Here is a 26,531-nt window from a genome sequence, read left to right on the forward strand (position 1 = left end):
GCCCTTTGGAAGCACGCGCGCGTATAGGGCAGGATTTGCTCCTGCTCTACGGAGAGCTGCCAGCCGCCGCCTCCCCTCCCGAACTGGAGCCCGGCGCTGCTGGGCTGCTGATCAGCGGCTGCGGCAGCGGTCCCGCTTCTCGAGCACGCAGGCGGGAGGCAGCCGAACCGCTCCGGCAACTTTGTTTGTCTAGAGGATTTGATCCGTGGCGGGATACTTTCAAGTCGCGCACGGAGGCGAAGGTATCCTGGTAACGGCACCGGCCCTGGAGCTGCCGCTCGCGGGGCTCCGCTGCGGCCGTGGCACGAGGCACGTGGCCTCGTCCCAGCGCGACCCGGCGCTGGAGATCACGCGCCCTCCTCCCGGCTCTCTGGGACAAGGCCGAGACAACGCAGCCGCACAGCCAGCCCGCAATTAAGCTGATCCTTCATTACAAATCCTGCTGTTGCTGCTCCTTTCAGCAATGCTGGGAACAGAGCGGACGGCTCCACCGAAGGCAGCCGCCTCCCAGCTGCCGGGTGATGGGAAAGGCCACCGCCCGCCCTCCCCATCGCCGTCCCCCCGCAACGCTGCACCGGTACGACGCGGTGATTTCCTCCTGACCCAGTGTCTCCCCGAGCTCTCCCACGAGCTCCTGAAGTCCTCACTCAGCATTTGGTCCCTCCCGGCGGGATTTGCCCGAGTCGGGCTCAGCAATATCTCGGGATCTGTCGATGTTAATTCCTCTCTCGCAGGTGCTCAGCTAGAGCAGGGAGGGGAAGAGCAGGGAGAGGGACAGCCAAGGCTTTTGTCTCATTAAAGGTTGAATAAAACCCCGAGAAGGACCCTCGGGATGTGGCCCATCGCGGTTAGAGACCTGCCTAAACGCTGTGGCAAAGCCGATGCCTTGGGCAGGCGGCTCCTGAGCCCAGCCCCGCTTTGTCCCCATCGGTTCAGGCCAAGCTAAGCTCTGCAGCAGAGCATCTAAAGGAGGCTGCCGTGGGGCAGGGCACCCACATCCCCTTCCACGTTCGAGGCTCTGCGGAGCACCGAGTAGGGAAATTAACTGCTGAGCAGGGGAGAGGCCACGGGGAGATGCCCGTAGCTCCAGAAAGCGGAGGTGGTTATGCTGGGAAGATGACTCGGCTGCCCGCAAAATCTCAGTGGCTGGAGCGGGGGGTCCAGATCTGGGGTTTTACCACCCTCTTGGGTCGCAGTGATTTTGTCTGAGGAAGAGCGCGCGCTAAACTTGCTGTGCACCCCGGGGTAGGGAGGGATGTGTATGAGAAAACGCTCCTACCCACAGCAGGTGAGGACGGGTGCCAGGATCTTACTGTCAGTTGCAGATGACTGGTTGTGAGCAAAATCCCGGCCACTTCGGGATTCACACCACCACCTCCTCTGGCTCCGGCAGCAGAGCGGCAGCAGCCGCAGCCCGCAGCAGCAGTCCCGGGCAGCTGCTGCCTCTGGAGCACCCTTAATCCCGACACCCCTCCGCAGCGCTCCGTTTGCCCGGGGAAAGGCTCCCCGGCGCCGCAGCCCTTTGTCTCCCGGCAGCCGCGGGCGGGTCCGGGGGGAGCCGCCGCCGCCAGGGATCCCCGGCGCGGGGGGGGGGAGGAGGAGGAGGAGGAGGAGGAGGCGCCTGCAGGAGAGGAGGCAGCGGGGGCTGCCGGCACCGGCGGGGCAGGGATCCCGGCGGACTCGACACCGCGGCGGCGTCGCTTGGCCGGGCACGGGCGGCGCGGGAGCCGGCGCGGAGCGGAGCCGGCGCGGGAGCCGGGGCCGGAGCGGGAGCGGAGCCGGGGCGCGGCCATGGGCTCGCGGCTGAGCCGGCCGAGCAGCCTGGAGGAGGAGGGCGTCGCCGAGGAGCCCTGTGCCCGGCCGGGCGCCAGGCTGCCGGGCGGCCGCGGCGACTTCCAGCTCTCCTCGCTGCTGCTGCACCCGCAGAAGCTGCCCGGGGCGCTGCGGAAGAGCTCGCCGGCGCCCTACGTGCGGCGGGTGGGGTGGCTGCGGGAGATCCAGGCCACGCTGCGCGAGCACAAGCGGGACCACGCCGTGCACATCCTCCGCCTGCTCAGGAAGGTAACGGCGGGGCCGGGGGGGCGCGGGGGGGGGCGGCGGCTCTCGGCTCCGTGCGCCCGCGGGGGGCGACGCGCCCGGCCCGGGGGAAGGGGGCTCTGAGCCTCGGCTCTCCCCCTCCGCGCAGCCCTGGGGATGCTCAGGACCGGCGCCCCCACGCCATCCCCTTGCCCCCACCCCGCCGGGCTGCCCCAGCTGGGTCTTCGGGAGCACCCGAAATGGGCCTGGGGGGGCCCTCGGGGACAGCCGAGTCCAAGAGGAGCGGAAAAGGGGTCCGTGTACCAGTGGGAGCTGGTTTCTGTCTGCCGCCATTCAGGGAGGGAGAAGCCCGTGCGCAGACAGCGTGGTGCCAAACCGATGCTGAGGACAGAGCCCTGCCGCTGGAACAGAGCCACCTCCTCCACCTCCCACTGCCACCGTCCCCTCCCAGGCAAACTGCCGGCAACTTTGCAATCAATAGCACGGGCGACAAATCCTCCCTCTGACTCGGGACATAAACCACAATCCGTAGCTGACCACGTTGCTCTCGTTAGATAATGGTCTACTTCCCTCTACTTTCCTGGTCCACGGCCGTGGAGTTCCCACGGGGAGCGTTACCAGCACCGCAGACACCCATCTCCTCACACCGACAGACAGACAGTCCCTCGGCAGAAGCCGGCACATGTGGAGTGCACGGCAGACCCAGGTTGGATAAGATTTCAGAGAGGGTTTTAGAAAGGCACTGTTACGAGACACTAGTGAAGAAAGAGAGGCATCCGCTCACTTCACGGTTGCGGTGATGTGACAAGAACAGACTTTTCTAGGATTTGCCAGAGGCCAGAACTACAAAATGTCATTTTCTATAGTGCTCAGCATCTCTTCTTGAGACCGAAGCCCCGAAATCCCTCGGAGACCTCGAGGTCTGCAGGAGGTCCGTGTGTGAGCCACTGGGGTTTGGATGCTGAGTCACGGGGCCATCTGGAGCGAGGGTCATTCCTGAGCCCTCCTTTCCATGCAGCCTGCCAGCTCCCTTTAGGATCAGCTGGGCGCCCGGCTCCCCCCCGTCTGCCCCGCGCACAGACACCTTCAGCGCCTGCCCCCAGCCGATGGGCCAGGCTGGGTCACCTAACCCGCACAGCGTTATGGTCCCCCCTCACTTGTCTGAGGGGAGCTTTATTGGGCACCAGGATCAGGCTTTTTCCCTGTTTACTGAATTCCCTGGTCCCCAGCTCGCTCCAGCCCTCGGCCCGGCCCGGCGTGCCCTTACCTGCGCGGCGGGGCTCGCAGAAGTCCCGGCTCTCCGCGGCCCAAGCGGGGCCCCCCCGTCTGCCTGCAACAAGAGAGACGCCGTGTTAATCCAGCGGACAGCGAGGACCGTTTCACGCCGTACCTCGTCACTGAGCCTGGGCGCAAACGCCCCGGGGACAGCAGAGCACGCGCGGGGCCAGAATCGCAACCTCCCGCGTGACCGGGCCAGCGCAGGCAGCCGGGACATGGCTGCGGGGAGCAGAGCCCCCCCCCGCCGCGAGGCAGCCAGCCCCCTCGTCCTCCGGCCCGGCAGGCTGAGGTCCCATCCACCAGCGGGTTTTGACCGCTGCAGGCCCCACGGGGCCGGGGGTTGCTCTCAGACATCAGCAGGATGTAATTAGGGGCAGCAAGCCGGCCAGCATCAGGCTGAGCCGCTAAACGGGGGGGCAAGATCCCAGCGCTTCAGGGCATTGCACACTGAGAGCGGCTGGAAAGCGCGGGCGCGCACTCGAAGGCAGCGCGCGAGACGGGGCGGGCGGCGGATGGAGCCTGGCCCGGCAGGCACACGCTCCACGGCTTGCCTTGCACATCTGCGCTCCGACAGCTGCACAGCCAGCACCTCGCCGGCCTCGGAAACACCCGCCCGCAAAGCCCAGACCAGCCTCTCTGGCTGGGCATCGCTCAGCAAAGGTGTTAGACCAGCAAAAGGTCCGGTCCAACCTGATTTCCCTTTGCTGGGGCGCTGGCCCACTGTCCTTTCTCGGATAACAGCACGAAGCCAGCTGAACTGGCCAGACCCGCAGTACTCTGCCCTCTGCGAGCTGCGGCCGCCCTGCAGACAGCACATTTTCCAAGAAAAGATGAAAGAGAGTAGGAATAAGAAAGAGAGACAAAGAAAGATGAACAAGAACATGCCTCCGGGCTGAGGATTTGTGGACTACCAACATGAAATTAATATTTACAGCTATGTTATTTATAAAACCCTCACAGGCAGGATTTGCAATGGGAAAGCAGATTCATCTTAATGGTATAGCTCCAACTGGCAGCATTTCGTTACAGCTCTGACATCCAGCGCTGCATGCCCAGCCATGCCATCCTTTTGGCAGCTCTCTTCATCCGCGCATGTTACACTCGGCGTAGGAGGCTCCGCTTCCCCGAAGCCTTTCGGCTAAGGCAGACGCTGGCGCGCTGCCCTGGTACGCTGCTGGCCCGCAGCCAGCCGTGGCTGGGGCTGCCTGTCCTTCAGGACTGAGCCACCGCTTGGGTCCCTGGGTTGCTGGTGGCTGTCACTTGTGTATGCACAGCGGTGGGGCTGTAAAGCATTTGATTTGTTCTTCCTTTCTGCATCAGATCTGCAGCCAGAGACTCCTTGGTATTGCGCTCTGCTTGATCCGAGCATACCCAGGGCGGGGAGAGGGGCACAGCAATGGCTGCGATGCTGCTCAGGGCTAAGGTCCTGCACCTCTGCCAGCTCTGGCTCCATCCCTGCTGGCGACGTGCGTGCGTGTGTGCCCAGCTCTTCTTTTTTAGGAGCTCTCAGTGCATCTTCCTCTGGGTGGTGCCTGAAGCGCACATCCAGCGGAGAGCGCGAACATATGGGGTGCCCATTCGCTTATTCATTTCTCCTGGCAGCAGCACACGGAACGGGCCGAAGACTTGTTTTGTCCCTCAGCTGAGCCCTCCTTTGTCAACTGAATGAAACCCAGCACCGCTCCTGTTAGGGAGCTCTCTTGTTCTGTATTTCTGCCCACAGGGTATTTTCGTGCAAGTGCCTGTGATTTCCCCACCAGGATCCCATTTTTCTGCTCAGTTTTTTTCACAGCTCTGTGGTACCTCCTTATTGCAACAACTGTGTGTCTTGCATCAGATTTCAGCTTTCCTCTTAGCAAAAATGGGTTAGTTCCTGGCATCTTCATCCATCCAGCCCCTGGGGATGCTTTTTGTTCCCAAGGATGCTGAGGGCTCTCCCAGCAAACTCTGTACCCCGGTCCATGCAGTGAGGTTGCATCCACCACAGACCTTCACCCAGCTCACGCTGTGGGAGGAGATGGGAGGAAGACTCTCCACGAGTGGCAGTTCCACGCAAGGGCTACTTATGGATTTACCATTAAAAGACAATACTGCCTATGCTTAGCAATTCCTGAGAACTTCAAAGCCCAGCTAGACTCACGCTGGTGGGCTGGGCTTTTGGGCAGCTAGCCACCACCAGGGAGGATGGCAGTGAGGTCTGAGTACCTGCAGAAGGGTTTGGTTCTTCCAGAAGAGCTGAGGTTGGAGGAGCATCGAGATGGAGCAGGACTGAGCGCCTGTCCTCCTGCCTGGCTCCTTCTTCAGATTTGCAAAAGGGGGCTGGCAAAGCTGTGAGTTTCTCTGGAGCTAGTTCTCGCTAGAGAATTCAGCTGGACTGATATGTTACTGCTCTCACCTTCCCATGCTGAATGGAAACAAGGCAGTTGGTCCCCTTGTGTCTAGCTCAGCTTAACTCTGCCCACTTCTTTCAGCTCTCCAGCTGTCCACATCCTCCATCACTGCCATGCTGGATCCGACACAGCTGCTTCACCTTTCTTGGGTACTTTCCTGTACTGAGTAACCAGGTGGCACCTTGGGGGATTTTTACTGTCCCTTTTTGAAATATCACCTGGTTGTAGCTCCAAGGAAGCCTGTGTATCTGACTGCCTGTGTTTTTCTCGTAGGACCTGGGACTGGAAGGAACATTCCTCAATGAAGTGCTCTACAAAAATGCAACCTTCCTTAACTTGGTGGATCCCATCTCCCACGACTTGCTGATGAGCCTGGCTAGAGACCTGCAGTGTCCCAAAAAGGTGACCTTAGCTCCGTGGACCTGCTGTGACATGGCGCTGATGCACAGCGAGCTCTGTTGGGGGGGTTGGCATTGGGTGGTGCTTTCCCATCCCCCAGAACCAGCTGGCGTGTGCCCTCGGTGCGGCAGTATATATGTTGTTGGGCATATTTTGGTAGAAATCAGTTAAAACTACATCAGAAAGGTGGGGAGGGTTATACATGCACAGAAATCAGGAATTTACTTTTCATGCCACTAGTAAGCTTGCCCACAAGGTGCATGCCAGATAAAAACACATGGTGAGGGGGGATCAGGTGTGGGGCCACGTTCGTGGCTATGCTCCAGAAGCGCAAAGCAGCTGGTCCGTCTGTACCAAGCCATCCCCTGGGCTCACTCCTCCGTCCCCTGCTACATCCCGCACACCAGTCCCACAGCAGTACTGGCACCTGCTTGTGCTACCTTTGCCACCACAAACACTTGGATTTGCAGTGCGGCCATGACATCCATTCGTCCAACAGCCTCGGCAAGGCTCGTGTTTGCGGTAGGAGGGTGACGGAGTGGATTTGTTTGCTCAGAGAGATATCGAGCACACACCCCTCAGTGATCAGCAGCACCACGGGGAGCATGCGAATGCCTGGTGCAAACGAGTGGAGTCTCTAACTTTGCTCTGCTTTCCCCGAGTCTCTCTGGTGACAAACAAGTAGCCAGCAGGTCTCAACAGCCAAACTACATTAAACCAAAGTTTAATCATCAGCTTTGGGCTGCAGTAGAGCCTAAAACATCTTTTTTTCAAAGGTAATTTTTGGACAAAGGTTATAAGCATCTGAAAAGGGGGAGAGGGGTGGTTGCAACAGAGGTACCTCTTAACCGCGGTTCACTTGACCCCTTAGCTGTCCCAGGTGACTTTACCCAGGCCACCCCCAACCTCACGCTGTAAGATGCCCTCCAGGGGAGGTGGCGTGGGGGGACCTCACCCTACTCCAGTCCCAGCTGCCCAGCAGAGAGCTTACTATGGTTTTACACATCTGCATACACCCCCTCCTCGATTTTCATGTCTTATAGATGCACGTGCCTATATGCACTGGACATACATATGCCATCATACAGACACGTTTTTCCCAGTTTCTGAGGAAGATGTTGAACACCTCAGCAGCCCCTCAGAGCCAACCTGAGTTTAGCTCAGGGGCTGAGGAGACTCGGCATCTCACAGCTCCAGCACCCTTCGCACCACATGCATCAGCAGGCCACGGCCCCGCTCCCACCCGCGCTGGGCGCCCGGCAGGTCGCTGCAGGACAGGCAGGCAGGAGCGTGCAGCTCCCAGTCCGGCAGCGGAAGTTAAATGGGTGAGGACGCGGGAAGGAACAGGAGGATACTCCTCAGCTGTGCACCAGCCAATGCTTGCAGAGCATCGCGCCAGCTCGCGTGCACGTGCCTCCGCTGGGGAAGGTTTGCTGTTGCCGGTGACAGCAGGGCGCTGCGTCCAGCCGTGCCAGCACCAGGGCAGGTCGATTCCCGGGGAATCGCGGCAGGGATTGGGGCTGCTCGGCCGAGCACCGCGGCTGGGATCCCTCCCCGCTTGGCGCTCAGCGCCCCGGCGCAGCCCCGGGGAGCGCGGCCCGTTCGGCGCCTGCCTGGGAAGCCGCAGCGCGTCACTTTACCGCTCGCAGTGAGGGATAAGTTAACATTCGCCCCGACAGCTTTGCTGTGCTTTTACCTATCACATCCCTAATTGCACACGTCGCAGCACGGCTGGAGGGCTGAGGCGCGGGAATGCAGGTGCCTGTCAGCATTTTGGAAACACGATGGGGGCAGAAATCCCTGCTTGCGGCCGCTGCAAGGCCGCGGAGGCAGGAACGCAGACAAAAGTCAACCCGGGAAAGCAGCAGCTCCTCGGTGCCCCCTTTTCCTGCTGAGTTACTGCAGGGGCAGGAGGGAACTGGGGGCGCTGGGAAGCTCCCAAGCCCTAGCTGGAGCCTCCAGGAGCAGAAGGGGAGGCGAGGAGACGGGGTGAAGCACGGGGACCTCCCGGCTCTCCTGCCCCAGCTCCCCCAGCAGCAGCAGCAGCGCTGGGGGCCAGTGCCGGGCACTGCTGCCGGGCGAGCGGGGCTGCACCGGGGCACCTCTCCCGGCCGCAGCACCTCGGGACGGGGAGGGATGCCGGCCGCCGAGCTTTCCACGGCGGAGGAAAGGATGATCAGTCCAAAGCTGATACGAAGTCAGAGTTTGGGAAGCGTGGCGCCAAGGTAATTGATGGAAATTCAGCAGAGCCCCGTAGCACAATGAGCATCGCTCCGGGATTTCCCAGCATAGACCATTCCCGAGCAAGGTGCCAAAAGCTGAGCTGGTGGCGTTGCAGCAACCAACACGGCGGGAACGCAGGGAGATCCCGTTTACTGTGCCTCCCGACAGGCACCCCTCACGTGCACGCGCCCTGCCGCCTGCTTCCTTCCCTGCCCGGTCGGAAATCGGCCCGCAGCATCAGTGCCCGCTACCAGGGGATGCGGTGCTCACCGGCCAGCGCCCTGCCTGGCTCCCCGCCCCACGCGGTCCCAGAACTTCCCCATCGCACGCGGATGCCTCTGCGCCCAGACGGGTGGGCGGGAGGAGGAGGAATCGTTCCTAGTTTTCCCTCTTCATCAGCCGACCGCGCACAGGCAGCACCTGCAAACGTCGGGTGCCGCATCCCCTGCCTTCCCCCTGCCCCGGCGCAGGCAGCCCTACGCCCCAGCCTGAAACCGTACTCCCAAGAAAAAAAGACAAAAAAGTGGGAAAATACTTTCCCTTTCCATTATTTCAGGTTTTCATGGAAAAATGAAGATATTTTGGGGCTCTGGCAGCCAGGGCCTGCTGCTGGAAATGAAGGGTTGAATATTTTTTCCCCACTTTGGGGTTGCCAAAGTGGTCATCTTCATGGTTCCTCTGCTAAAGCCTTCTCTCCCTTCCTCATTCCCCCATTATTAATGCTCACAGAAAAGGATATTTTTGGAGAAAATTCCCTTTGAGTCATGAAAGAGATTTCACACCTAAGAATACTGCTTGACAGTTTGGGGGTTTTCCAACAAAAAGGCCCTAAAAAGGCGAGGCATCGAAAAGGCTGGGGAACAGGGCCCAAGCCAATTTCTCCCGGGCCTTCAACGCTTATCACCGACTCCCACTCCATCCACCCGGGGCTTGGTTCTGCAGCAGACTGGGGTCTCGCCAAGTCCGAGGGACTGCTCCTTGCCAACGCGGAGGGGTTCCCCTGCAGCCCAGGTCGGTGTTTGCCCTCTCAGGCTGGTGCCGTGGCAGGCCACCACTTTTTCACGTGGCTCTGTCTGTCACTGAAGCGTGGTGGTTGCCCTCTCTTGCAGGGCTGCCTAACCAGCAAAGCCTGAACATTTATATTCTTAACTACACGCGCAGCAAGTAGCAGATGTTGTTTCTGTGGCCTGAGGGCTGCTGTATGGTGTGGCGGGTCCCAGGTAGGGCAGCAATCCACGCAGTGACTTGGAAACAGGATTTTCTCACTGCCCAGTAATTTGTCTTCAGCATCAGGCACAAGCAGCCGGGGACGGGTGCTCCCACAGGCCTGGGAGGGGAGGCTGCATCTCGTGGAGGCACCTCAGGCCTCCTCACCACTCCGCTTCCAGCCTATTTTCCCCCATCTCCTCCCTCACACGTGTTCCCCTCTGCTCTGCTACCGTCCCTCTCCCCGCCTTGCCTCCCGCCCCGCAGCTGAGCCATCCCTTTGCTTTCAGGAATACGACCCCTGGAAGTCCTCGGACAGGATCTGCCGGCAGCTCATCTACCACCTCACGCCCCACTCCAAGTGGCACAGGCACGGCCTGCCCCGCAGGAAGTCCCAAGCGTGGTAAGCGGCCGGCGCGGACGGGGAGCGCGGCGGGGCGGACGACCCCCCACCCCGGGAGGGCTCGCGGGTGGCAGGAGCGGGGCCGAAGCCGGCAGCCCCGGCGGGTCCTCGCTCCCCCGCCTGCCCGGGAGCATCTCCGGTGGCCCCATCGGGAGGGACCGCCAGGAGAGGTGGCATGGGCCGCTGGCTGGCTGCAGGCCTCCGTTACCACCTATGCAGTCAGATGCCCGTGCTTAGGCCCCCATGACACCCGCTGGCTCCTAGCCGGGTAAGGAGCAACACCCGCTTCTGCCTTTGAGCCCCCTCCTCTCGCACAGCCTGCGCCCGCAGCGCCCATCACCGGCGTGGAGGGAAACGCGGGAGGGGTGAGAAGTGAGGAGCCCCTTTCAGCCCCATCAGCTCCACAGCAACGACCTCGGGGGCGGAAGAAGAAAGGCAAAATCTGCAGCACTCTGGGAACGGCCTGGGGCATTGCCAAAGCTCTCGGTCTTTGATGCAAGTGCCGCAGCCCAAAACTCCTTGCGGGAATTGGCACTGCCAGCGTAGCTCCTCGCTCTGACTCGGAGACAGATCCCCGGAGTGTCTTAAGGGATAAAACCCCAATATTTTGGCGATACTATGATTTTGAGGCCATACACCTCTCGCACCTGTAGCCCCCCTGTGCCACCAGACCTGAGCACCCTGTGATGTTTAAGGTACCCATCTCCACCAGCTCTCCGGGCAGGGCCGTTAGTGCCGGTTTGCACCCGTGGCACCTCCGCAGGTGGCCAGCGAGCTGGCCCCGCTCCCCAGCACAGCACCAGTGACCTGGGCAAGATGTTTGGCCCCAGCAAGACCAAGGGACCAGTGCTGACCGAGTGCTTTTCCAGACCCACTCAGCCATGTGGCATATTCCCTGGGGGATCCTACGCTGCAGGATGCAGAGTGCAGGTCTGACCTTATCTCCATCCCTTCCCAAGGCTTTTGAAGCCTAAAGAGGCTTAAAGGTAAAAGAAGTGCTGAAGGCAGGGATCGTTGCAGAGCCCGACATGGTGGCCATCTCTGTTCCTTCCCCAGGCTCCCTCTTGCTGAATCCCAGCCTGGTTCTGGTTTTCCAAGCATGAAAAAATCCCTCCCTGCCTCTGCCCAACACAACGCACAGCCCCCATGATCCCCTCTGCAAGCAGGACAGACCTCTCCTCCTCCAGCTGGACCCAACTGGGAAGGGTCAGCCTGGAGGGGCTCCCTCCCATTGCACGGCCCAGGGAGGGCTGAGAACTGCCTGCAACTCATTGCTTCCCAGCTATGCAGAGAGCAGGTCTGAGGCCAGAGGAAGGACCCCAGCCCAAGCCCCGCTTTGGGGGGTTCAGGCCCAAAGTGTCAGCTGGGTGCAAGAACATCTGCAAGCGCAAGCTTGGATGGCAGCAAGGCAGTGCGCGACAGAGGGAAAAGTAGGGCTGAAGCAGGCAGCCCTGCCTGGCAGCCCGACCCAGCTGCAAGGCGTTATATAAGACAAAATAATTTTGATTAAATATTAAACAGCACTGCTTCTTCTTTTAAAACTGGAGAGAACTGGTTTGCAGCAAAAGGCACCTGCAGAGTTGGCACCTGAGACCACTGCAAGAAAAGGGATGGTGCCAGCATCACGAGGGCAAGAAATAACAGCTTCAGTTGGGGACAGCAGGGCCTAATTTTGCCCAGCCAGGATGTTTTTACCTGATCTGAAATCTCCCCCTCCTGCTAATGGGAGCATTTTACTATGATCTGTGAAGCTGTGCCCTTGGCTTGTGCCCCCCCGCCCCTGCAGAACACAGGTGTAGTGGCAATACTTTTGCAGGTATTTCTACCTTCTAGCATGGATTTGGGACAGCTGGGAGGAACTGGGGTGTGGAGACCACAGTCAGGAACCAAATTCTCCTCTCACTTTTGCTGTCTCCTGGTCTGTGGTTTCTGGCTCTGATGGAGCTGATGCAGGACCCCCTCGTTCCCTCCCGAAATGCCATTTCCACTTTCTGGCAGCGTGTCAGAAAGCATGTCGGATAATTAGCAAGCCCAACCATGGGGAGAGCTCAGAGCATCTGCCAGGTTTTAATTACATCTCCATAACAGCCCAAATGTAATGGGAGATGGGAACAGAAAGGACCTGTAATATTACAGCTGGTTCGTGCATGAGGTGTTTCCCCCAGCACAGACCCCCGGTCTCAAACCAGTGGTTCAGAAACAAACTACAGTCACGTCCCCATCCCCGCTCAGGGGACCCTATAATGCCCAGCAAGTCCAACCCTGAGCCACCCAGGAACCGACAAAGTAGTTTCTTTAAAAAAAAAGATGTTTCTTAGAGCCCTCCTGTTCAGATACCCAGCAGTGCCAGGACAGCTGGAATTATACAGCTCTCTCAAGGCTAGATCAGACTTTCCACCAAGCAGAAACAGTCATATGTTATTCATACCATAGAGCCCAAACCAAATATTCAGTTAGATCAAGTTTAGCAAAGCATCTCCATCATCTAAGGCATGTGAGAGCTTTCTGATATGCATCGATAGGTCCTTCTGGACCTTCTTAACCCAAACCTGCTCCCCAGCAAAGCCAGAGCTCCCACCTTAAACACCGATATATCCGAGCCAGGGTTATAGCTGCCATTACAGGGAAAGGACGCAGTGGTTTGCCGCTTGCCATTCAGTGCCTCCTCTGCAGAGTTGGTCCTCTAGAGAGCTGCCAGCCGAAATAACGGTAATACGGCACGCAGCCCCAAGTCTGGGAGAGGGATCGGGGCGCTGCAGGCTGCCACCAGACCACATGCTGTAACCAGCTGAGTGCCCCAGGCCAGAGCAGAGAAACGTGGAAGGAGAAAGATTATTGCAGCACAGGGGACCCAAAGCAGCAGCAGCAGCTGAAGCAGGCATGAGATATCTAGTCCAGGTTGTCTGGTTTCTCTCCCTGATTAAGCAGTCACAGGTGATGCTGTGTGGCAATTCCTTCCCTGCATCCCTGCTAGCAGGCTCTGGACACCAGCCGTGCAAGCAAGGGGTAGCAGCATCCCCCCCAGAGACCTGCTCCAGCTGCCCAGGTGACGCTTGGCCAGGTCTGCCACACTGAAGCAAGGGCTTCAGCTCTCCTCTCCTGCTAAAACCCCTCGCAGGTCTGCAACTTCCAGCCAGCAGCCTGCACCACCTTGCAGCTGAGCCTGCCTGTGCGACCAGGAAAGTCAGACTCTTTGGGGATTTACTGTGGTTTTTAAATGAAAAGCTCAAAAGCTGGGGGATAAAAATTTCCTCACCAGGGACAAGCACAGCTTTACTGCACAACTGCAAGACAGTCCAGTTCAGCTGTCCCTTGTATCCTAATGGGCTTTCTGCTGTAACAGGGTGTTTTACAGCCTCCACACATCACTCATCCTAAGTGAGCATAATACATCCTAGCATGTTGTATAACCCCAGTTTCTCTTTCTTGTTAAATTGATGGTTGCAGTGTAAAGAGGAATGAGTTAAGAAATGCTTCTCCCTGCAAACCGTGGCTTTTCAGGTTACCGATGCCGCTTCTGCGGCATTCTGACAGATGCAGAATTTGGGGATGTTATTAAGTGTTGTTTTCAGAGGTCTTGAGCCTTCCTCAGTTCAGCAGTGCTGAAGAAACGTGTTCTCATGCAAGTGCCACCATCTGCCTCCAGAACAGGGCTGGACCAAGAGGGTGTTTTGTTTTTCCAGGGCAAAGCCACGCTCGATTGAGCTTCAGAGTGCTGTGGGAGAAGGGTGTGCAGGTGAAGGCAGCCTTTGTTTGGAGAGCTGGATCACAGCCTAGTAATGTAATCAAGAGGCTGCAGATTACAACCGAGCTGTCTTGGCAAAGCCGTGCTGGAGAACCTTATGCATGCTGCATTTACATCGTCCCCAGAGCTGGCTGCTTCGGCACCTCCTGTCTTGAGTGCAAAGGAGCAAATCTAGATCCGTAAAACATGCAGGCAGCAAACACGATCAGAGTGATCTTTAGAAGCAGGGTGTTGCTGGTGCAGAAAAAAAACCCCAAGCTTTTTCACACAGTAACAGGCTCTGGGAGAACAAAGGTTGACTCTGTGCACAGGGTTAAGTAACTCCCAAACTCCATAGACCTGGGCTTTCCTTTTCACAAGTCTGGCTGTGGTTTTACTCTGCTCATCTGCCTGAATGAGTTTCATTTTGAAACATCTTGGCTAATCCAGAGCTGGATGGAGAACCAAGTGTCCCTTCTGGGCTCATTGCTCCATTTCTCAGTTATTGATGGGCACTGTCCAGACATTGCAGCATTAGGTGCACTTTAAAAATGCAAAGAAAGCATATGTGTCTAGAACACTGCAGGGAAACAGCTCTGAAGGGCTTCAGGTCTCCCCCACCCCCAAAACATCCCTCAGGGCCAGGGATGACAGCTCTGGCAGATTGGATCTTAGCCTTCATGTGGCACCAGAATATTAACTAGAGCTTCACGTCGCCCTCGTGCAACACAGTAAAGAGCCACCATCATTCCTGCTTTAGAGATGGGGAAACCAAGTCAGAGAATAGCAGTCAGTTAGCTAAAGCCACATAGTAGCAGAGTAGATGGGAGCGTAGGAACTGCCCCACATGATGTTTTTAAAGCTGCTGCTGCTCACAGAAACATCAACTGGTGAAGAAATTGTGGGGAGAGGCAGAAACTGTCTCTGCATCTTACAGGACAGAAAGGCCCAAACACCACCCATGAGGCAGCTTTCCTGAGCATCAAGAGGAGGCTCCATCGGGAAAGGCAGCTGGGGGTGGTGGAAAGAGCCAACAGGCTACTTGACACTACCCTGTCAAACATCAGAAGGAAAAGTCCAACGCTGATGGGCAGGAGAAGCAGGACCTTTAGGCAGAAAGATGGGCAATGAATGAGATTATTCAAGCTGAGTGGCAGGTGATGGTTCAGAGGAATCAGCAGAGACCTTGCACCTTCGTGACTTACAGCTGAAGCTCTGATAAGAATGTTGGCTGATGGGCAACCTTTACAGTGAGGGAGGTGATGTTATTCCCTGCTTTCATGGGGAAGGCCCTAGTGATGAGGGGAAATGCATGGGTTCCCAGCCACAGGCAGAGCAGAGCTGAGAGGAAGAGGGGTGCTCGGCTGCATCGTCACCTATAGACACTAGACACTTGTGTCCCACCCTGTCACTGAGGGAGGGTGGTAGGAGAAAGGCCACCTTTGCACCCTCTTCTCCCCACAGTGAGGGATCCCCCGTGGTGGATCAGAAGAGCTTGGGCACCAGGACAGAGATGTGCTTGCCAGGGACTTCTCATGCAAGTGGCCTGTTCAGCACTGCCTTCATTTTGCAGAGGTGCAGGGCTCAGCTCAGAAGAGCCCAGCCTGGGTTACCCTAGATCATTGCTTTTGAGGCTTCTCTTTCCTTTTTCTTGTCTCACTGGGAGCAGCTGAAGACCAGCCCTGCAGAGCAGCTCCCTGTGCTGCAGGGAAGCAAAGGAAGCAGATTATGCTAAGCAGGCAGTTTAAACCCCACAGCCTGTCCCCTAAATCGCTGCTGGAAGCAGAAGAGCCGCCCAGACACACCTGTCACTGGGCTCTGCACAAGGAGAAGCAGCCAAGAAATTCCTGATTTGCAGCTAATTAGCCATTACTGGCAGTCCCTGTTAACAAAGAAGGGGTGCAGTGGTGGGAAGCCGTGGCATAGGGAAATATAGGGAAAAAATTACATTTGGGAGACAAATTAACATAAAAATGAGAGAGAGAAAGCTGGTAATTCTCCAGAAGGACAGACAGGGGTAATGGTCATCCCTCATTACTGAATTTCCAGCTGATGGATGTTGCATCTCTTCCCAGCCATCTCTCCATGGTGCAGAGATGAGGCAGAGTCTGGATCTGCAGGAGCCCCAGCACCCTTGGGCTGAACAAGCTCCTCTAAGCCCCACAAAGCCAACAAGAGCAGCCAGGCACCAGGGCAACAGCCAGGAGCTGTTACAGCCCTTCTCTGCAGCCAAAGGTTTTAGCTGATAAGCAAGAAATTGAAAGGGGAGGGAGTTTGCATGCCGATAGAAATACGCTGAGCCTTCAGCTTCACAGACTCAAAGATGCACCTAGAAGAGAGCCAAACCCCGAGACAGTTCTCAGAGACAAAACCAGCAGTTTTTGGAAGTCAGGATTAATTTCAGGTCTCTTAATTCTTTCATCTAGAGACAGCTCTGAAGTCTCCTGCATTAGCCGAGATCCCAGGAGGCAGGAACAGTGACTGAGCCCTGTGCAGGGAGAGGAAGATTTTTATCTGAGAGCAAAGCCAAGAGAGGCACAATGGACACAGATGAACTGAGGCTCATTTTGCATTTTCCCATGTGCTCAGTGCAGGCAGGGTGGTTTCCATCTCCTTGCTGGCCCGTGTTTCCAATTGAGGGGGGAGACAGCCTTCTTCCAACCCCCAGCAGGTCCCTCAGACCCCTACGCTGGTCCTGGGCAGGTCTCATGCAGCAGGTTCATGGTGCAGCCTGGAAACCACAGGCTAACGCCAGCCGAGAGGCAGAGCTGGCACCTCGGGAAGGGATGACTGGCGACAAGGAGGGGGAGGCAGGTTCCCCAGGTCAGTGGGAGAAGGGCCAGACCCTGAGCTGGAGGGAGCTGGGAACGATGCAAGGAACAACTACTTCCAGGCAAGAGAAACAAGGTGTACCTAGCAGAGCTGGGCTTCTTCCCATCTAAGCTTGCTGCAGAGAATACAAATACCACCCACTTCCCTGCATCCAGGGTCCGGATCCTTGTTAGATGCAATCCCCCACCACTACAAATCCAGACGCAGCACCAGCTGCAGAGCACCGGGTTAATGCAGCCCCTGCTGCTTCGCAGCCCTCTGCCCACGAGTCCCACGGGCATTGAAAGCCGTGTCGCTAAGTAGCTGTTTTGTCACACACACGCTTCTTCAGCTGAAGCAATCTTTAAGCCTATTTTACTTGCAGAAATTCAGGGATAATAGATGACCCATTTCCCTGCGAATAAACCTGGCATTGTCTCAGCTGCTGCATAAGCTTGGGGTTTTTCCCTTGAGGGGAGCAGAACTCAGCAGAGCTCCAAAAATACCAAATGCCAGATAATTCAGAATAAAGCATCTGCCCACATCTCCCTCTGTCCCTTATCTAACAGTAGATATATCTATTATATATTTATCTCTAAAGCAGTGGAAGGGAAGGAGCAGCCAGGCAGCCGGTGCCCCTTCCCAGGGAAGGAGCAGAGCTGCCAGGGCTCGGAGCCCCCCGGGGCGTCTGAGCGCCAGCCCCACACTTCACCGCTTGCCGGCAAGCTGGGGGCCTGGCCGCGGTCCCGGGGGCTTTGTCTGCCACGGCAAGGCAAGAAGAAACAAGGCAGCAAAGCAGGGGAGGGCCCTGGCACAGCCCAGGAGGCAGAAAGGCTTAAGTACCTCCAGCCAGCCCAGTCTGGAGAATCAATTACGGGAAGATAATTTGTCTGCTTGATTAAGGCTTCCTTGGGGTATTGGCTTGTTGCTGGGGAGAGCAGCAGAAGGTACCTGCTCCGGTCAGAGCACCAGCTGTGACTTATTACTGCAGTCTCCGCAGAACCGGCGGCGGCAGGGGAGGCTTGACGGGCGGGGAGGCATGAGCACGTCCCTCCCGTCCTTCCGGCGGGTCCCCTCGCTTGTCCCTGCCCATGCTCGGAGCCAAGTCGCCCAAAAGAGGGGCCCGGGGCCACACTCCCCCCTTTTAAGAAAGCTGCTTTTGCAGAGGCAGGGGAAGGAGGGGCACCTGCAGGTCCTGCCGATTGCACCCCCTTTCCGCCTCCCCTCCGGGGTCTGCCGTGGGTCCGCAGCACCGGGGAAGAGACTTTCTGACAGCCATGGCTTTAGTTTGCACCAAATAGAGTCTGAAATACTTACGGGCTTGTTTCTCCCCTCCCTTATACTGTATTCTCTGTCCCAAAGTCTCGATCTAAACCAGTACAAACCAGAGAAGACCTCTGTCTCATCTCTCGTACCAGCCTTTTTCTGCACAGCCTACCAGATACAGGGGAAGATTTTCCCCATGCAGCTAGGCTTACACCGAATATTCGTTTCTCCCTGCTTAACCTGCCCAATATGAGTACAATCTCCACCATACATCTCATGCTTGGTTCTCCTGGAGCCACAGGCACCCCGATATCAAACGCCCAGATAAAACACCCAGCACAGCCAGAGGGATCATGTTGTGTCAGGGGATGCCCGAGACCACTCTAGCTTTGGGGTTTGCCCCCAGCAAGGTCTTGCACAGGCTGAACCCTCCTTCGTGGCAGATTGTGCTACACCACTGCTAGTGCTTGGTGACAGGCTGCACAAGCAAGTGCCCCTGTTTTTCCGGCTGCGCTGTAAGAGCAGGGCCTCCAGGCAGCCTGGGCTGTGATCGGACAGCCTGGGCTCTCCTGGGAAAGGGCGGTTAGCCCGGTGCCCACCCGCCGCACGCCCATCCGCAGCACCCACGGCTATAGCGGCGCCGAGCACGCGCTGCTGCGACAAGCAACGCAGCTGAGGGATTCTTCACACGCCTGTCACCAGCTGTGCCCAGGCCCTGATTTTGGAGAGGTATCAGGTACCAATCCCAGGAGAAGGGCCTGCAGGACGCAGGTTTGCAGGCTGCCAGGAGCTCCCCAGCACATCAGTCTCTGCTGTTAGTCTCTCGAGGCAAGCACTGCCCCCTCTCCCCCGCGGTCTGGGTCATGCAGAACCTAGACGTTTGGTAAGCAATACATAAGGCTCTTCCAAGTCTTTAAATCCAAACACGTAAGAGTTCATATAAGAAGTTATTCCACGCAGTTGTTCTCAGCCATGACCACTCAGCTCAAATCCACGTTTCCAGAGGCAGCCTCAGCCTGGCACAGCGGGTTCCCACGGGATGCACACTGGCATGTTAGAAGGAGCCCAGCAAAGTCCTGCTAAACCCGGAGCAGGAACTTCAGGGCTGGAGAAGGACAGGGCAGGGCAGGCCACACCACAAGGGCATTTCCAGTCCACGCACCAGTGCAGCCACAGGTACACCAGCATCAAACCTGCCTGTGAAGGGCTGCAGCACCCACCGATGCCTGGGAACACCAGGGCCAGCCAGGGCACCCTCACCTGCCGCGGGAGCACCGGCCGCCACAGCCTTCTCTGGGAAATCATGTGCCCCCACTAACCCGTCATTCGCAGGGATCGGCTGCACTGTTGGCACGCAGGACGCTAGGGAGGGAGAGCCAGGTGGAAGAAGCAGGGAGCCCTCAGACCGGTGGCCACTTCTCAGCCCTCCCTCCTCCCACACTCAGCCAGGCACTCAGAGACCCACTGAGCCCAGGACTGACAACGCTAGTGGGGATCCTGATAGGGCACCCCCACCCTTGAAGTTAGGTGTGCCTGGAAGGGCAGCAAAACTAGTGCCACTTCCATTAAGAAGTCAGGCTCTCACATGTTACACCAGCTCTCAGCCCTGTAGCCCACCTCCCGCAGCCCCACAGCACTCACAGAACCCCCAGCCCACCTCACAGCTCTGCAGCCCCCTCCCTTGGCAAATCCAACAGCCCCATAGCATGGCCCTACAACCAACCAACCAACCAACCAACCTACCTTCTTCCTCTTCCTCCTCCTCCTCCTCCTCTTCCTCTTCCTCCTCCTCCTCCTCCCTCCACTTGCCAGCAGACAGCTCTGAACACAGCAAAAGCCACAGCTGAACCCACTGCTCTAGAGCCCCCTGAGCACCTTTATGCCCTCCTCACCTCCCCACAGCTGCAGCAGATCCAGGGGATCTGCTGACCATGGAGACCAAAACAAGCAGCTGCAGGTGCTGCTCGCTTGCTAAGGGGCACTGGGCAAAGCTCTTCAGGGGACATGCAGTAAATCCACTCTTGGAGTGCAGCTTATCTATGTTCACAGATTGTTTTCCTGAGAAAATATCCATTTCTCAGCCTTATAACACTGCTGTCCTCTGCAGCAGCCCTAGAGCAGACGTCTCTTGAGGACAGACCCTAGCATTCACCTGGAGAGACAGTAGCCAGCAGCCGCTGCGCAGTGCAGACCAGTGCACTTTGGAAGTTTGCTTACCTTGGTTATTTCTGCTGTTCATGCATGAGTGTCCGTGCATGCACACACAGACAAACGCTTTGAAACGCGCTAGTGGAAGACACTTCAGCATCACAGCTTTAGCCAGTTCTTGCAAAGTTTTTGTACGAATGCTGAGAACATACAGGAAAGCCCCGGGACACAGTCTGCCCAGAGGCATGGTGCAAACCTTCTGCTTTCCCTAAACAAACTCCATCCAGCCTTCACTTCCTCACCCATGTTCTTCATGAACTCTCTCCGGCCCCCAGTATGCGCCCGTAACAATCTCTCTCTCCCCTTCCCCAACGTTAGCCTGAAGACCAGCCTGCAGAAGAAAGTGAGCCAAGACTCCATGGATTTGTCGGGGATCCCCCTGACCATGCGGGATGTCCACCGCATGGCTTACTACCTGCAGAACAACGGAGACCACCTCACCTCCATGGACCTGAGCTTCACCGAGCTCAACGATGACATGGTGCGCCTGCTGCTGCCCTTCCTCTGGGCACTGCCCAAGCTCACCCACCTTTCCCTCAACGGCAACCGACTGACGCGGGCGACCATGAAGGAGCTGACTGACGTCATGAAGGACATGAACAAGTTCCCTTGCCTGGCCTGGGTTGACCTCGGTAACAACGTGGACGTCTCCTCCATGCCGCAGCCCTTGCTCGTGGGCCTGCGCAAGCGCCTCAGCCAGCAGACCACGCTGCCCACCATCTACGAGGCGCTCGACTGCGACCCGGAGCTCTCCGCCGGGCACGAGGACACCCAGCCAGAGGACGAGGGCAGGGAGAGCACCCCGCCACGGGCTTTCCCCCAGCAGGGCTGTGAGAGGTGACTGGGCAACAGGCCGGCGCCGGCACGCTGAAGCCGCACGGAGGAGAAATCTGGAGTGCAAACTCCAAGCAGAGGGCCAGCTTCACCGGCTTCCTTTGGCGCTTCTCTCGCCTTCCCTGGCATCTCCCCCCAACTTGCTGTGAGACGAAAGCCTGTCGTCCCCTCACTGCTCCGCTCCCTCCCTTTGCTGCCAAACCCATCGCCCACGTTGCAGAGAGGAACCAGTGACTTACGGCGAACCTGGTCCCCAGGCAGGGTCTCACTGGAAGATGGGGAAAGACCTGACGGAGTCAAGAATATCCTCCAGCAGCCATTGGGTTGAGGGAAAGGGATGGGGGAGAAACCTAAACAGAAACAGGCTTGTAGATTACTTCATTTCTTCCTTTTCCTATGCACCTGGGACACTTTGGGACCTGCAGCCGTGAGTGTGAAGGGAGGTACCCCAAGAGCCTCGCTGCTGTGGCGCTTAGTTAAAGGGCTCAGAGGCTGGAGCCGGAGCCCGGCAGTGTGTCTCCCTCTTGTGTCTGGCTCCTTTTGTTTTGTTTTCTCCTATTGTGTGTTTTGTATTAACGTCTGAACAAAGGGACCTGGTCAGAGACCATTGGATTGCATAGGCTGGGGCGGACACATGGCTTGGAACTGCAGTATCAGGAAATTTGCTGTGTGACCGGGGTGGGAGGGAGGGGAAGGAGGTATGTGTTGGTGGGAGCATGGGGGATGGGAGGAGAGGGGAGGGAACAGTCTTGTGGCTTAACGGGATTGGTTTCAAAAACTGTGCTTTTATACTAAAAAGCCAAGCTCCAAGTGAAATTGAGGACAAGCTGGCAGCCAAGTCCATAACTGTGGAACTAGAGGAGCAAGCAGAGAACGTGCCAGTGGTGGGCACTTCCCAAACTAAAGCGCGAAGCTTTGGACCAGCTCCTCACTGGCCTGTTGCATACCTCGTAATACAGACATGATGTGAGCAGTTGCATCACCATTTCCAGTGTTGTCCAGAGACCAAACCAGTGATGCAATATTTCGAGTGTTTTCCACATCGTCCATGCTGTATGTAAACAAAATAAACAGTTCCCTTGGAGATGATCATGAAGCGCTGCAGAGTCTGAGTTTCTGGGTTGTTCACAGATGCAGCCAGCAGCCCTGTTGCTGCAGTAGCGTCGCCCCAGAGTCCTCCCGCAGCACCTGAGCAGGGCAGGAGGGGACGGGCGGGTGCCTCCCGCATCGGTGGGAGCGGTTCATTTCTCTTAGCAAAATGAAGGATCTACGTGGGTTTGTGGTAGGCTGAGGCCCTGAACCGGGCTAGGATCTTAACGTTGCAAAGTGCTGATCCACATACACTGATCAGACTTTCACTGATCAGTCAAGTCCTCTTGATTATCTGTCCCTGCAGGAATGTTTTCTGAAAGAAGCTGAAGATGTCCAATGCATTAAAACAATATATAAACCTCCCTTCTCCTAAACTAATGATGGTAACTTTGCCTTTCTCTGCTGATTCTCTCTGAGGGGTCTCAACACATATAAGAAAGTCTCAAATGCTAAACCACACAAGTCCGCGTGAAACACATGCATCTTTTGTGCTCTGTGCTGATCTCACAAGGTGCTACAAGAGGAAAATCAGTGATAGTTATCAAGTGATTTATCCCCTTTGGACCAAGAGTGTGAGGGCACTGGAAGGTATCAGTATCTTTGATCAGCCTCCAAAGACCCCAGATAGGCCCAGTCCCCTGCGGAGGAAAGCTGCATTTAGAGACATTACGACGAGTATTGCGATCTGTCATTGCGACTGCTGGACCATGTCCTGTTCCCACTGTGGTCGCTGGATGCTTTGCCACTGGAGCAGGACCTCATAACCTTAATGTTGTTAATTTATGAGCAAAAGCGTTGTAAAGACTGTCCTGTTGGCCAAGAAGAGTGGAAAATACAACACGATAAAGCAAATACAGCAAGGGCTGCCCACATCCCAGTGGAGGTGGGAGAGGAAAGGCCCTGGACAGCCGGCGGATGGGGAACCGGGGGTGTGAAGGCAGCCAGTCCCCGGCACTTCCCGGAGCGGGAAGGCAGCACGTGCTCCCTCCACAGCTCTCACCCAAAAACAACTTCTAGCCCTTCAGGTGCATCTGGATGAGTGGAGTGGCTCCTATGGCAAAGCCGGCATTCGGGGAACACGAGGCTGTTTGGCGAAAGGCAGAGCACAGAGAGCTCCTCGAGCGGCCGTTCCCATCGCCGAGGGCAGGGCTGTGCCGGCTTCCAGGGATCGCAGCACCGCTCACTTTTGCCCTCTCGGTGTGGCATCCATTTCCTCTCCCTGCCGAGGAAGAGAGGGTTATTCTTTTTCCTTTTTCTGCTTTTCCTTCAAAAATACCTCCCAGCAAAAACCAAAAGCATTTCAAATGTCAGCAGGATCTGCCTAAACTCTTACAGTCTAAGCAGAGCAGCGCTGTTTGTGCCAAGAAGAAAACCGAGGCATGAAGCATTTCAGGGAAGGCTTGGAGCTGCCTGGTGAGTCAGTGGTACATACAGCACGAGGGAGCCAGGGCACTGTCTCGCTACGGCTCGGCGTCGAGGCACCTTCGCAGCCTTCCCGTCGCGGCGGCCCCCGCGGAAGCAAGGCACGGCCCCAGCGCGCGGCCCGCCGGGGATCAGCTCCTCCCTGCAGGGCCCCCGGCTCAGCCCCTCTCCAGCCCCACTGAGAGACCTGCTTGGGGCCCAAGCTGTGCTCCCCGGCAGGACGGAGCCCCGGCACCCGGCCCCGCGTGCGACCTCTGCTAATCACTCGCGAGGCCTCGCTGCCGGTCGGCGGCTCTGGGAGTTGGAGGAAAAACGCGACTTGAGACAAGCTGGTTCAGCGGAGCAGCTGTGAGATCCGTGTTTCTTCCTTCGCACGCGCTTGGCTGCTCTGCCACGGAAACCTCCCCACGGAGAACTGGCTGTTAATAAATACGTGCGAATGCAAATCGTTTTGGATGGGAAACTAGGAAACTGCCACCCCCCTCGGATAAACGCTGATGGGCTGCAACTGGGCTGGAACAAACTGTCACCGCACAGCCGGCCGTTCCCTGCAGGCTCCCGCGGCACTGACCGGCGGAGCGACCTGCGGGAGCGCAGCCTCTTCCCGGGGGCAGGAGACTGTGCACATGCAGCCCAGGAGCTGGGAAGTGCCCCCGCCCCCGTACGGACATGCACCCAGGGAGCAGCCCCAAATCAGGATGAAGCTGTCTTCATAAAAGCCAGGCTCACAAAGCAGAGCAGATGGCACAACCCAAACGAGCACTTCCTCCCCAGAATGAGCAAGCTCAGGGCTCCCGAAGAGGACTAACGGGGGGGCTGCTGACACGGGGCTCCCCGTTGACATCCGGGAGGGACCAGCGTCGTCTGTGTGCCTGGGGAGCAGCCGTAACGCCCTTCAGGCCCCCGTGGCCCTGCTGGGGCCTGCCCTGCAAGATGCAGCTGCAGGGTGTCGTCACAGCCCCTTCCCCACCCCGGCCCCCTCCAGTGCTCGGTCTCAGGACAGGTCACGGAGAGAGGCTTGAGCACCCTTCAGAAGAAGCCTTCTGGGAGGAGAGGCCGCTTGCTGCAGTCCTGCCACTTTGCACCGGCCTCCTTTTCTCAGACCTTATTAAACGGCCCCAGAAAACCTCCTCCACCACGGGGTTGCCTGGTCGCTTTTCCCACGTGCAAACGCAGCGCCCCGTGCACGGGACACCCCCCCCCCTTCTCCAGCCCGCGCTGAGGGCAGCTTCCCGCCCCGCTCCCCGCTCCCCGCGGGCAGTTTCCTACCCGGCGGAGCAGAGCCACCGCCGCCGGCTCCGGGGCCCCAAGCGCAGCCGCCCACAGCGGCGCAGCCGCGGGCGCCGTCGGCCGGGGCTCGGTGCTGATCCGGGGCTCGGCGCAGAGGCAGGCGGGCAGCAGCCAGCCCCAGCAGAGCCAGCCGCGGAGCTGCACGAACCTGGGGACGCTGAGCAGTGTCCTTTGCCGGTGCTCAAACAGAAACCCACTCGCTCCCTCCCTCCCCGACCGGACACCCCCTTCCTCGCTCCTCCAGCCGTTGTTTTGCCCTGGCCTCTGAACACGAAGCACGGGGCAATGACCGCAGCACGCTCCGGGCAGCAAGGTCCTTGGCAGAGAGGCCACCAGAAGCAACCTGCACTTCTGTGGCTCTGGTTAAATACCCAGTGACTGTTCTGCTGAGGTAAGGATGCAAAAAGCAGTGTGAAGCACAGGCTTCCCTGATTTATTTCTATTTCATGCACTTCAGAACCCGTCAAGGCTCTTTTACTCCCTCCCTGCCAAGCCTCTTTATTCAACTTATTCCTCATTGCGAACACTTGGGATAAAGGAGTTTGCAATGTTTCGAGCAGGCTGACGGGCTCTTCGGTGGACAGACAAAGATGCCAAAATTGAAATTGTTTTTGCTTATGAAAGCAAGCAGAGGATTAGATATTTGCTTTTAGGGATCACTCTGTCCCCCAGAAGATCACGTGTTTCACAGCCTGGAAGGAGAAATGGGGTGTCTAAGTACAACCCCTTATCACTGCGCTATGTTGCCAGTGCAGCAGGTATAGCAGCCTTCGCGGGCACCTGGCAGAAAGCCCAGCCACCCAAACTCGGAGCATTTGGGGTCAGAGTGGAATTTGTTTAGCAGCTTGCTGACATCAAACAAGTGCTCCTCAAATAGATGCAACAGCTGGTTTGAGGCTGCCAAGAGGTAGCTCACAATACAAAATACACCGGAACGCACTTCGTTGAGGCCAGCACTCCGGGAAGCTGTGAACACGTCTTCATCTACTCATGAGACACTACAAACTCAATTAAATATCTCCTCTGTTCCCCCAAACTTGATAGTATTCCAGTTCAGGGATGTTGATTCAAAACCGGAGTAACCACAAAACACAATAACCACAGAGTAACTCTTGCCAGCGAGAGGAGTGATGAGAAAAGTTGGCATTTCTTTCACATGCATTTACTCCTTTTTCCAAAACCTGACACTCCTCCTGCTGCGTCCAAACTGACCTCAAAAGCCAATAAACCACAAAATCACTGATGTTTCTTTTTACAGCGTCAGGCTCAGTCAGCCTGCACGCAGGCATGCCACCAGCATGGAGAATAGGTACTTTGCAGCTTACTGATCAGCCAGTTCCTCCACTTCTTAGCGAGGATTATTCCTCCCAGTCCGCTCTTGAGGCAATCTCACCCAGGTTTAGTGGCCAGCTGTGATCCAACAGTTGGATAAAATGATGGGAAGCATTTGGAAAGCTAGCTAACATCTGCATGGGCCTTGCTCAACCTGCCTGTGTAGCTCCCCTGAAGCATGTGCTTTATGAGTCTCCTCAAGCACAGACAAGGTCACAGAGAATTGGAAAAAGCCCCTTCCCCAGACAAGCAGCCACCCTTGGGACCCCAGGTCAGATCTCCGAGCAGACCTCTGTTCTTGCTCCCCTGAAGCTTTTTGGTTTGTGAAGCCGTTAAAGAATATTGAACTGAGACTGTCTAGAGGTAGCCACCCAGCAAAACTTACATAAAACTTCCTTAGCATGAGTAGCTAAACTTGCTGAAGCCTTAGGCCGCACTTAGACAAAGTAATAAACTTTTGCCTAGTTCAGTAAGAAAAGGGCCTCAGAGCTGGTTCCAGCTGGGAAGATAAGGAAGCTGCAAGCAGTCTGCATTGCCGCGTCTCGCCCTCCGGCAGGGAGGATGCCAAGGCTTTGCAATCAGACCAGTGCAGGGCATCAGGACCTGGAGGGACAGA

The 26,531-nt window shown here is 57.2% G+C and overlaps 1 protein-coding gene across 1 annotated transcript; it reads left to right on the plus strand.

Annotated features, from left to right (window-relative positions):
* The first annotated feature begins 1,592 nt into the window (after positions 1-1,592).
* LRRC75B (leucine rich repeat containing 75B) lies at positions 1,593-21,875 on the plus strand. The gene is made up of 4 exons (XM_026119126.2): positions 1,593-2,061; positions 5,979-6,107; positions 9,824-9,936; positions 20,264-21,875. Exons 1-4 carry the CDS (start codon positions 1,792-1,794, stop codon positions 20,784-20,786), a joined length of 1,035 nt encoding a protein of 344 aa, XP_025974911.2. The 5' UTR covers positions 1,593-1,791; the 3' UTR covers positions 20,787-21,875.
* The last annotated feature ends 4,656 nt before the right edge of the window (positions 21,876-26,531 follow it).

The sequence above is a fragment of the Dromaius novaehollandiae genome, chromosome 17 (genome assembly GCF_036370855.1).
Source record: "Dromaius novaehollandiae isolate bDroNov1 chromosome 17, bDroNov1.hap1, whole genome shotgun sequence".
In the NCBI taxonomy this organism is placed as follows: Eukaryota; Metazoa; Chordata; class Aves; order Casuariiformes; family Dromaiidae; genus Dromaius; species Dromaius novaehollandiae.

Excerpts from the sequence above, each read along its gene's own strand:
- LRRC75B (XM_026119126.2), top strand. The coding sequence starts at position 1,792 with ATGGGCTCGCGGCTGAGCCGGCCGAGCAGCCTGGAGGAGGAGGGCGTC. Across the intron at positions 2,062-5,978 it reads TCCTCCGCCTGCTCAGGAAG|GACCTGGGACTGGAAGGAAC; the intron begins GTAACGGCGGGG and ends TTTTTCTCGTAG. Across the intron at positions 6,108-9,823 it reads ACCTGCAGTGTCCCAAAAAG|GAATACGACCCCTGGAAGTC; the intron begins GTGACCTTAGCT and ends CTTTGCTTTCAG.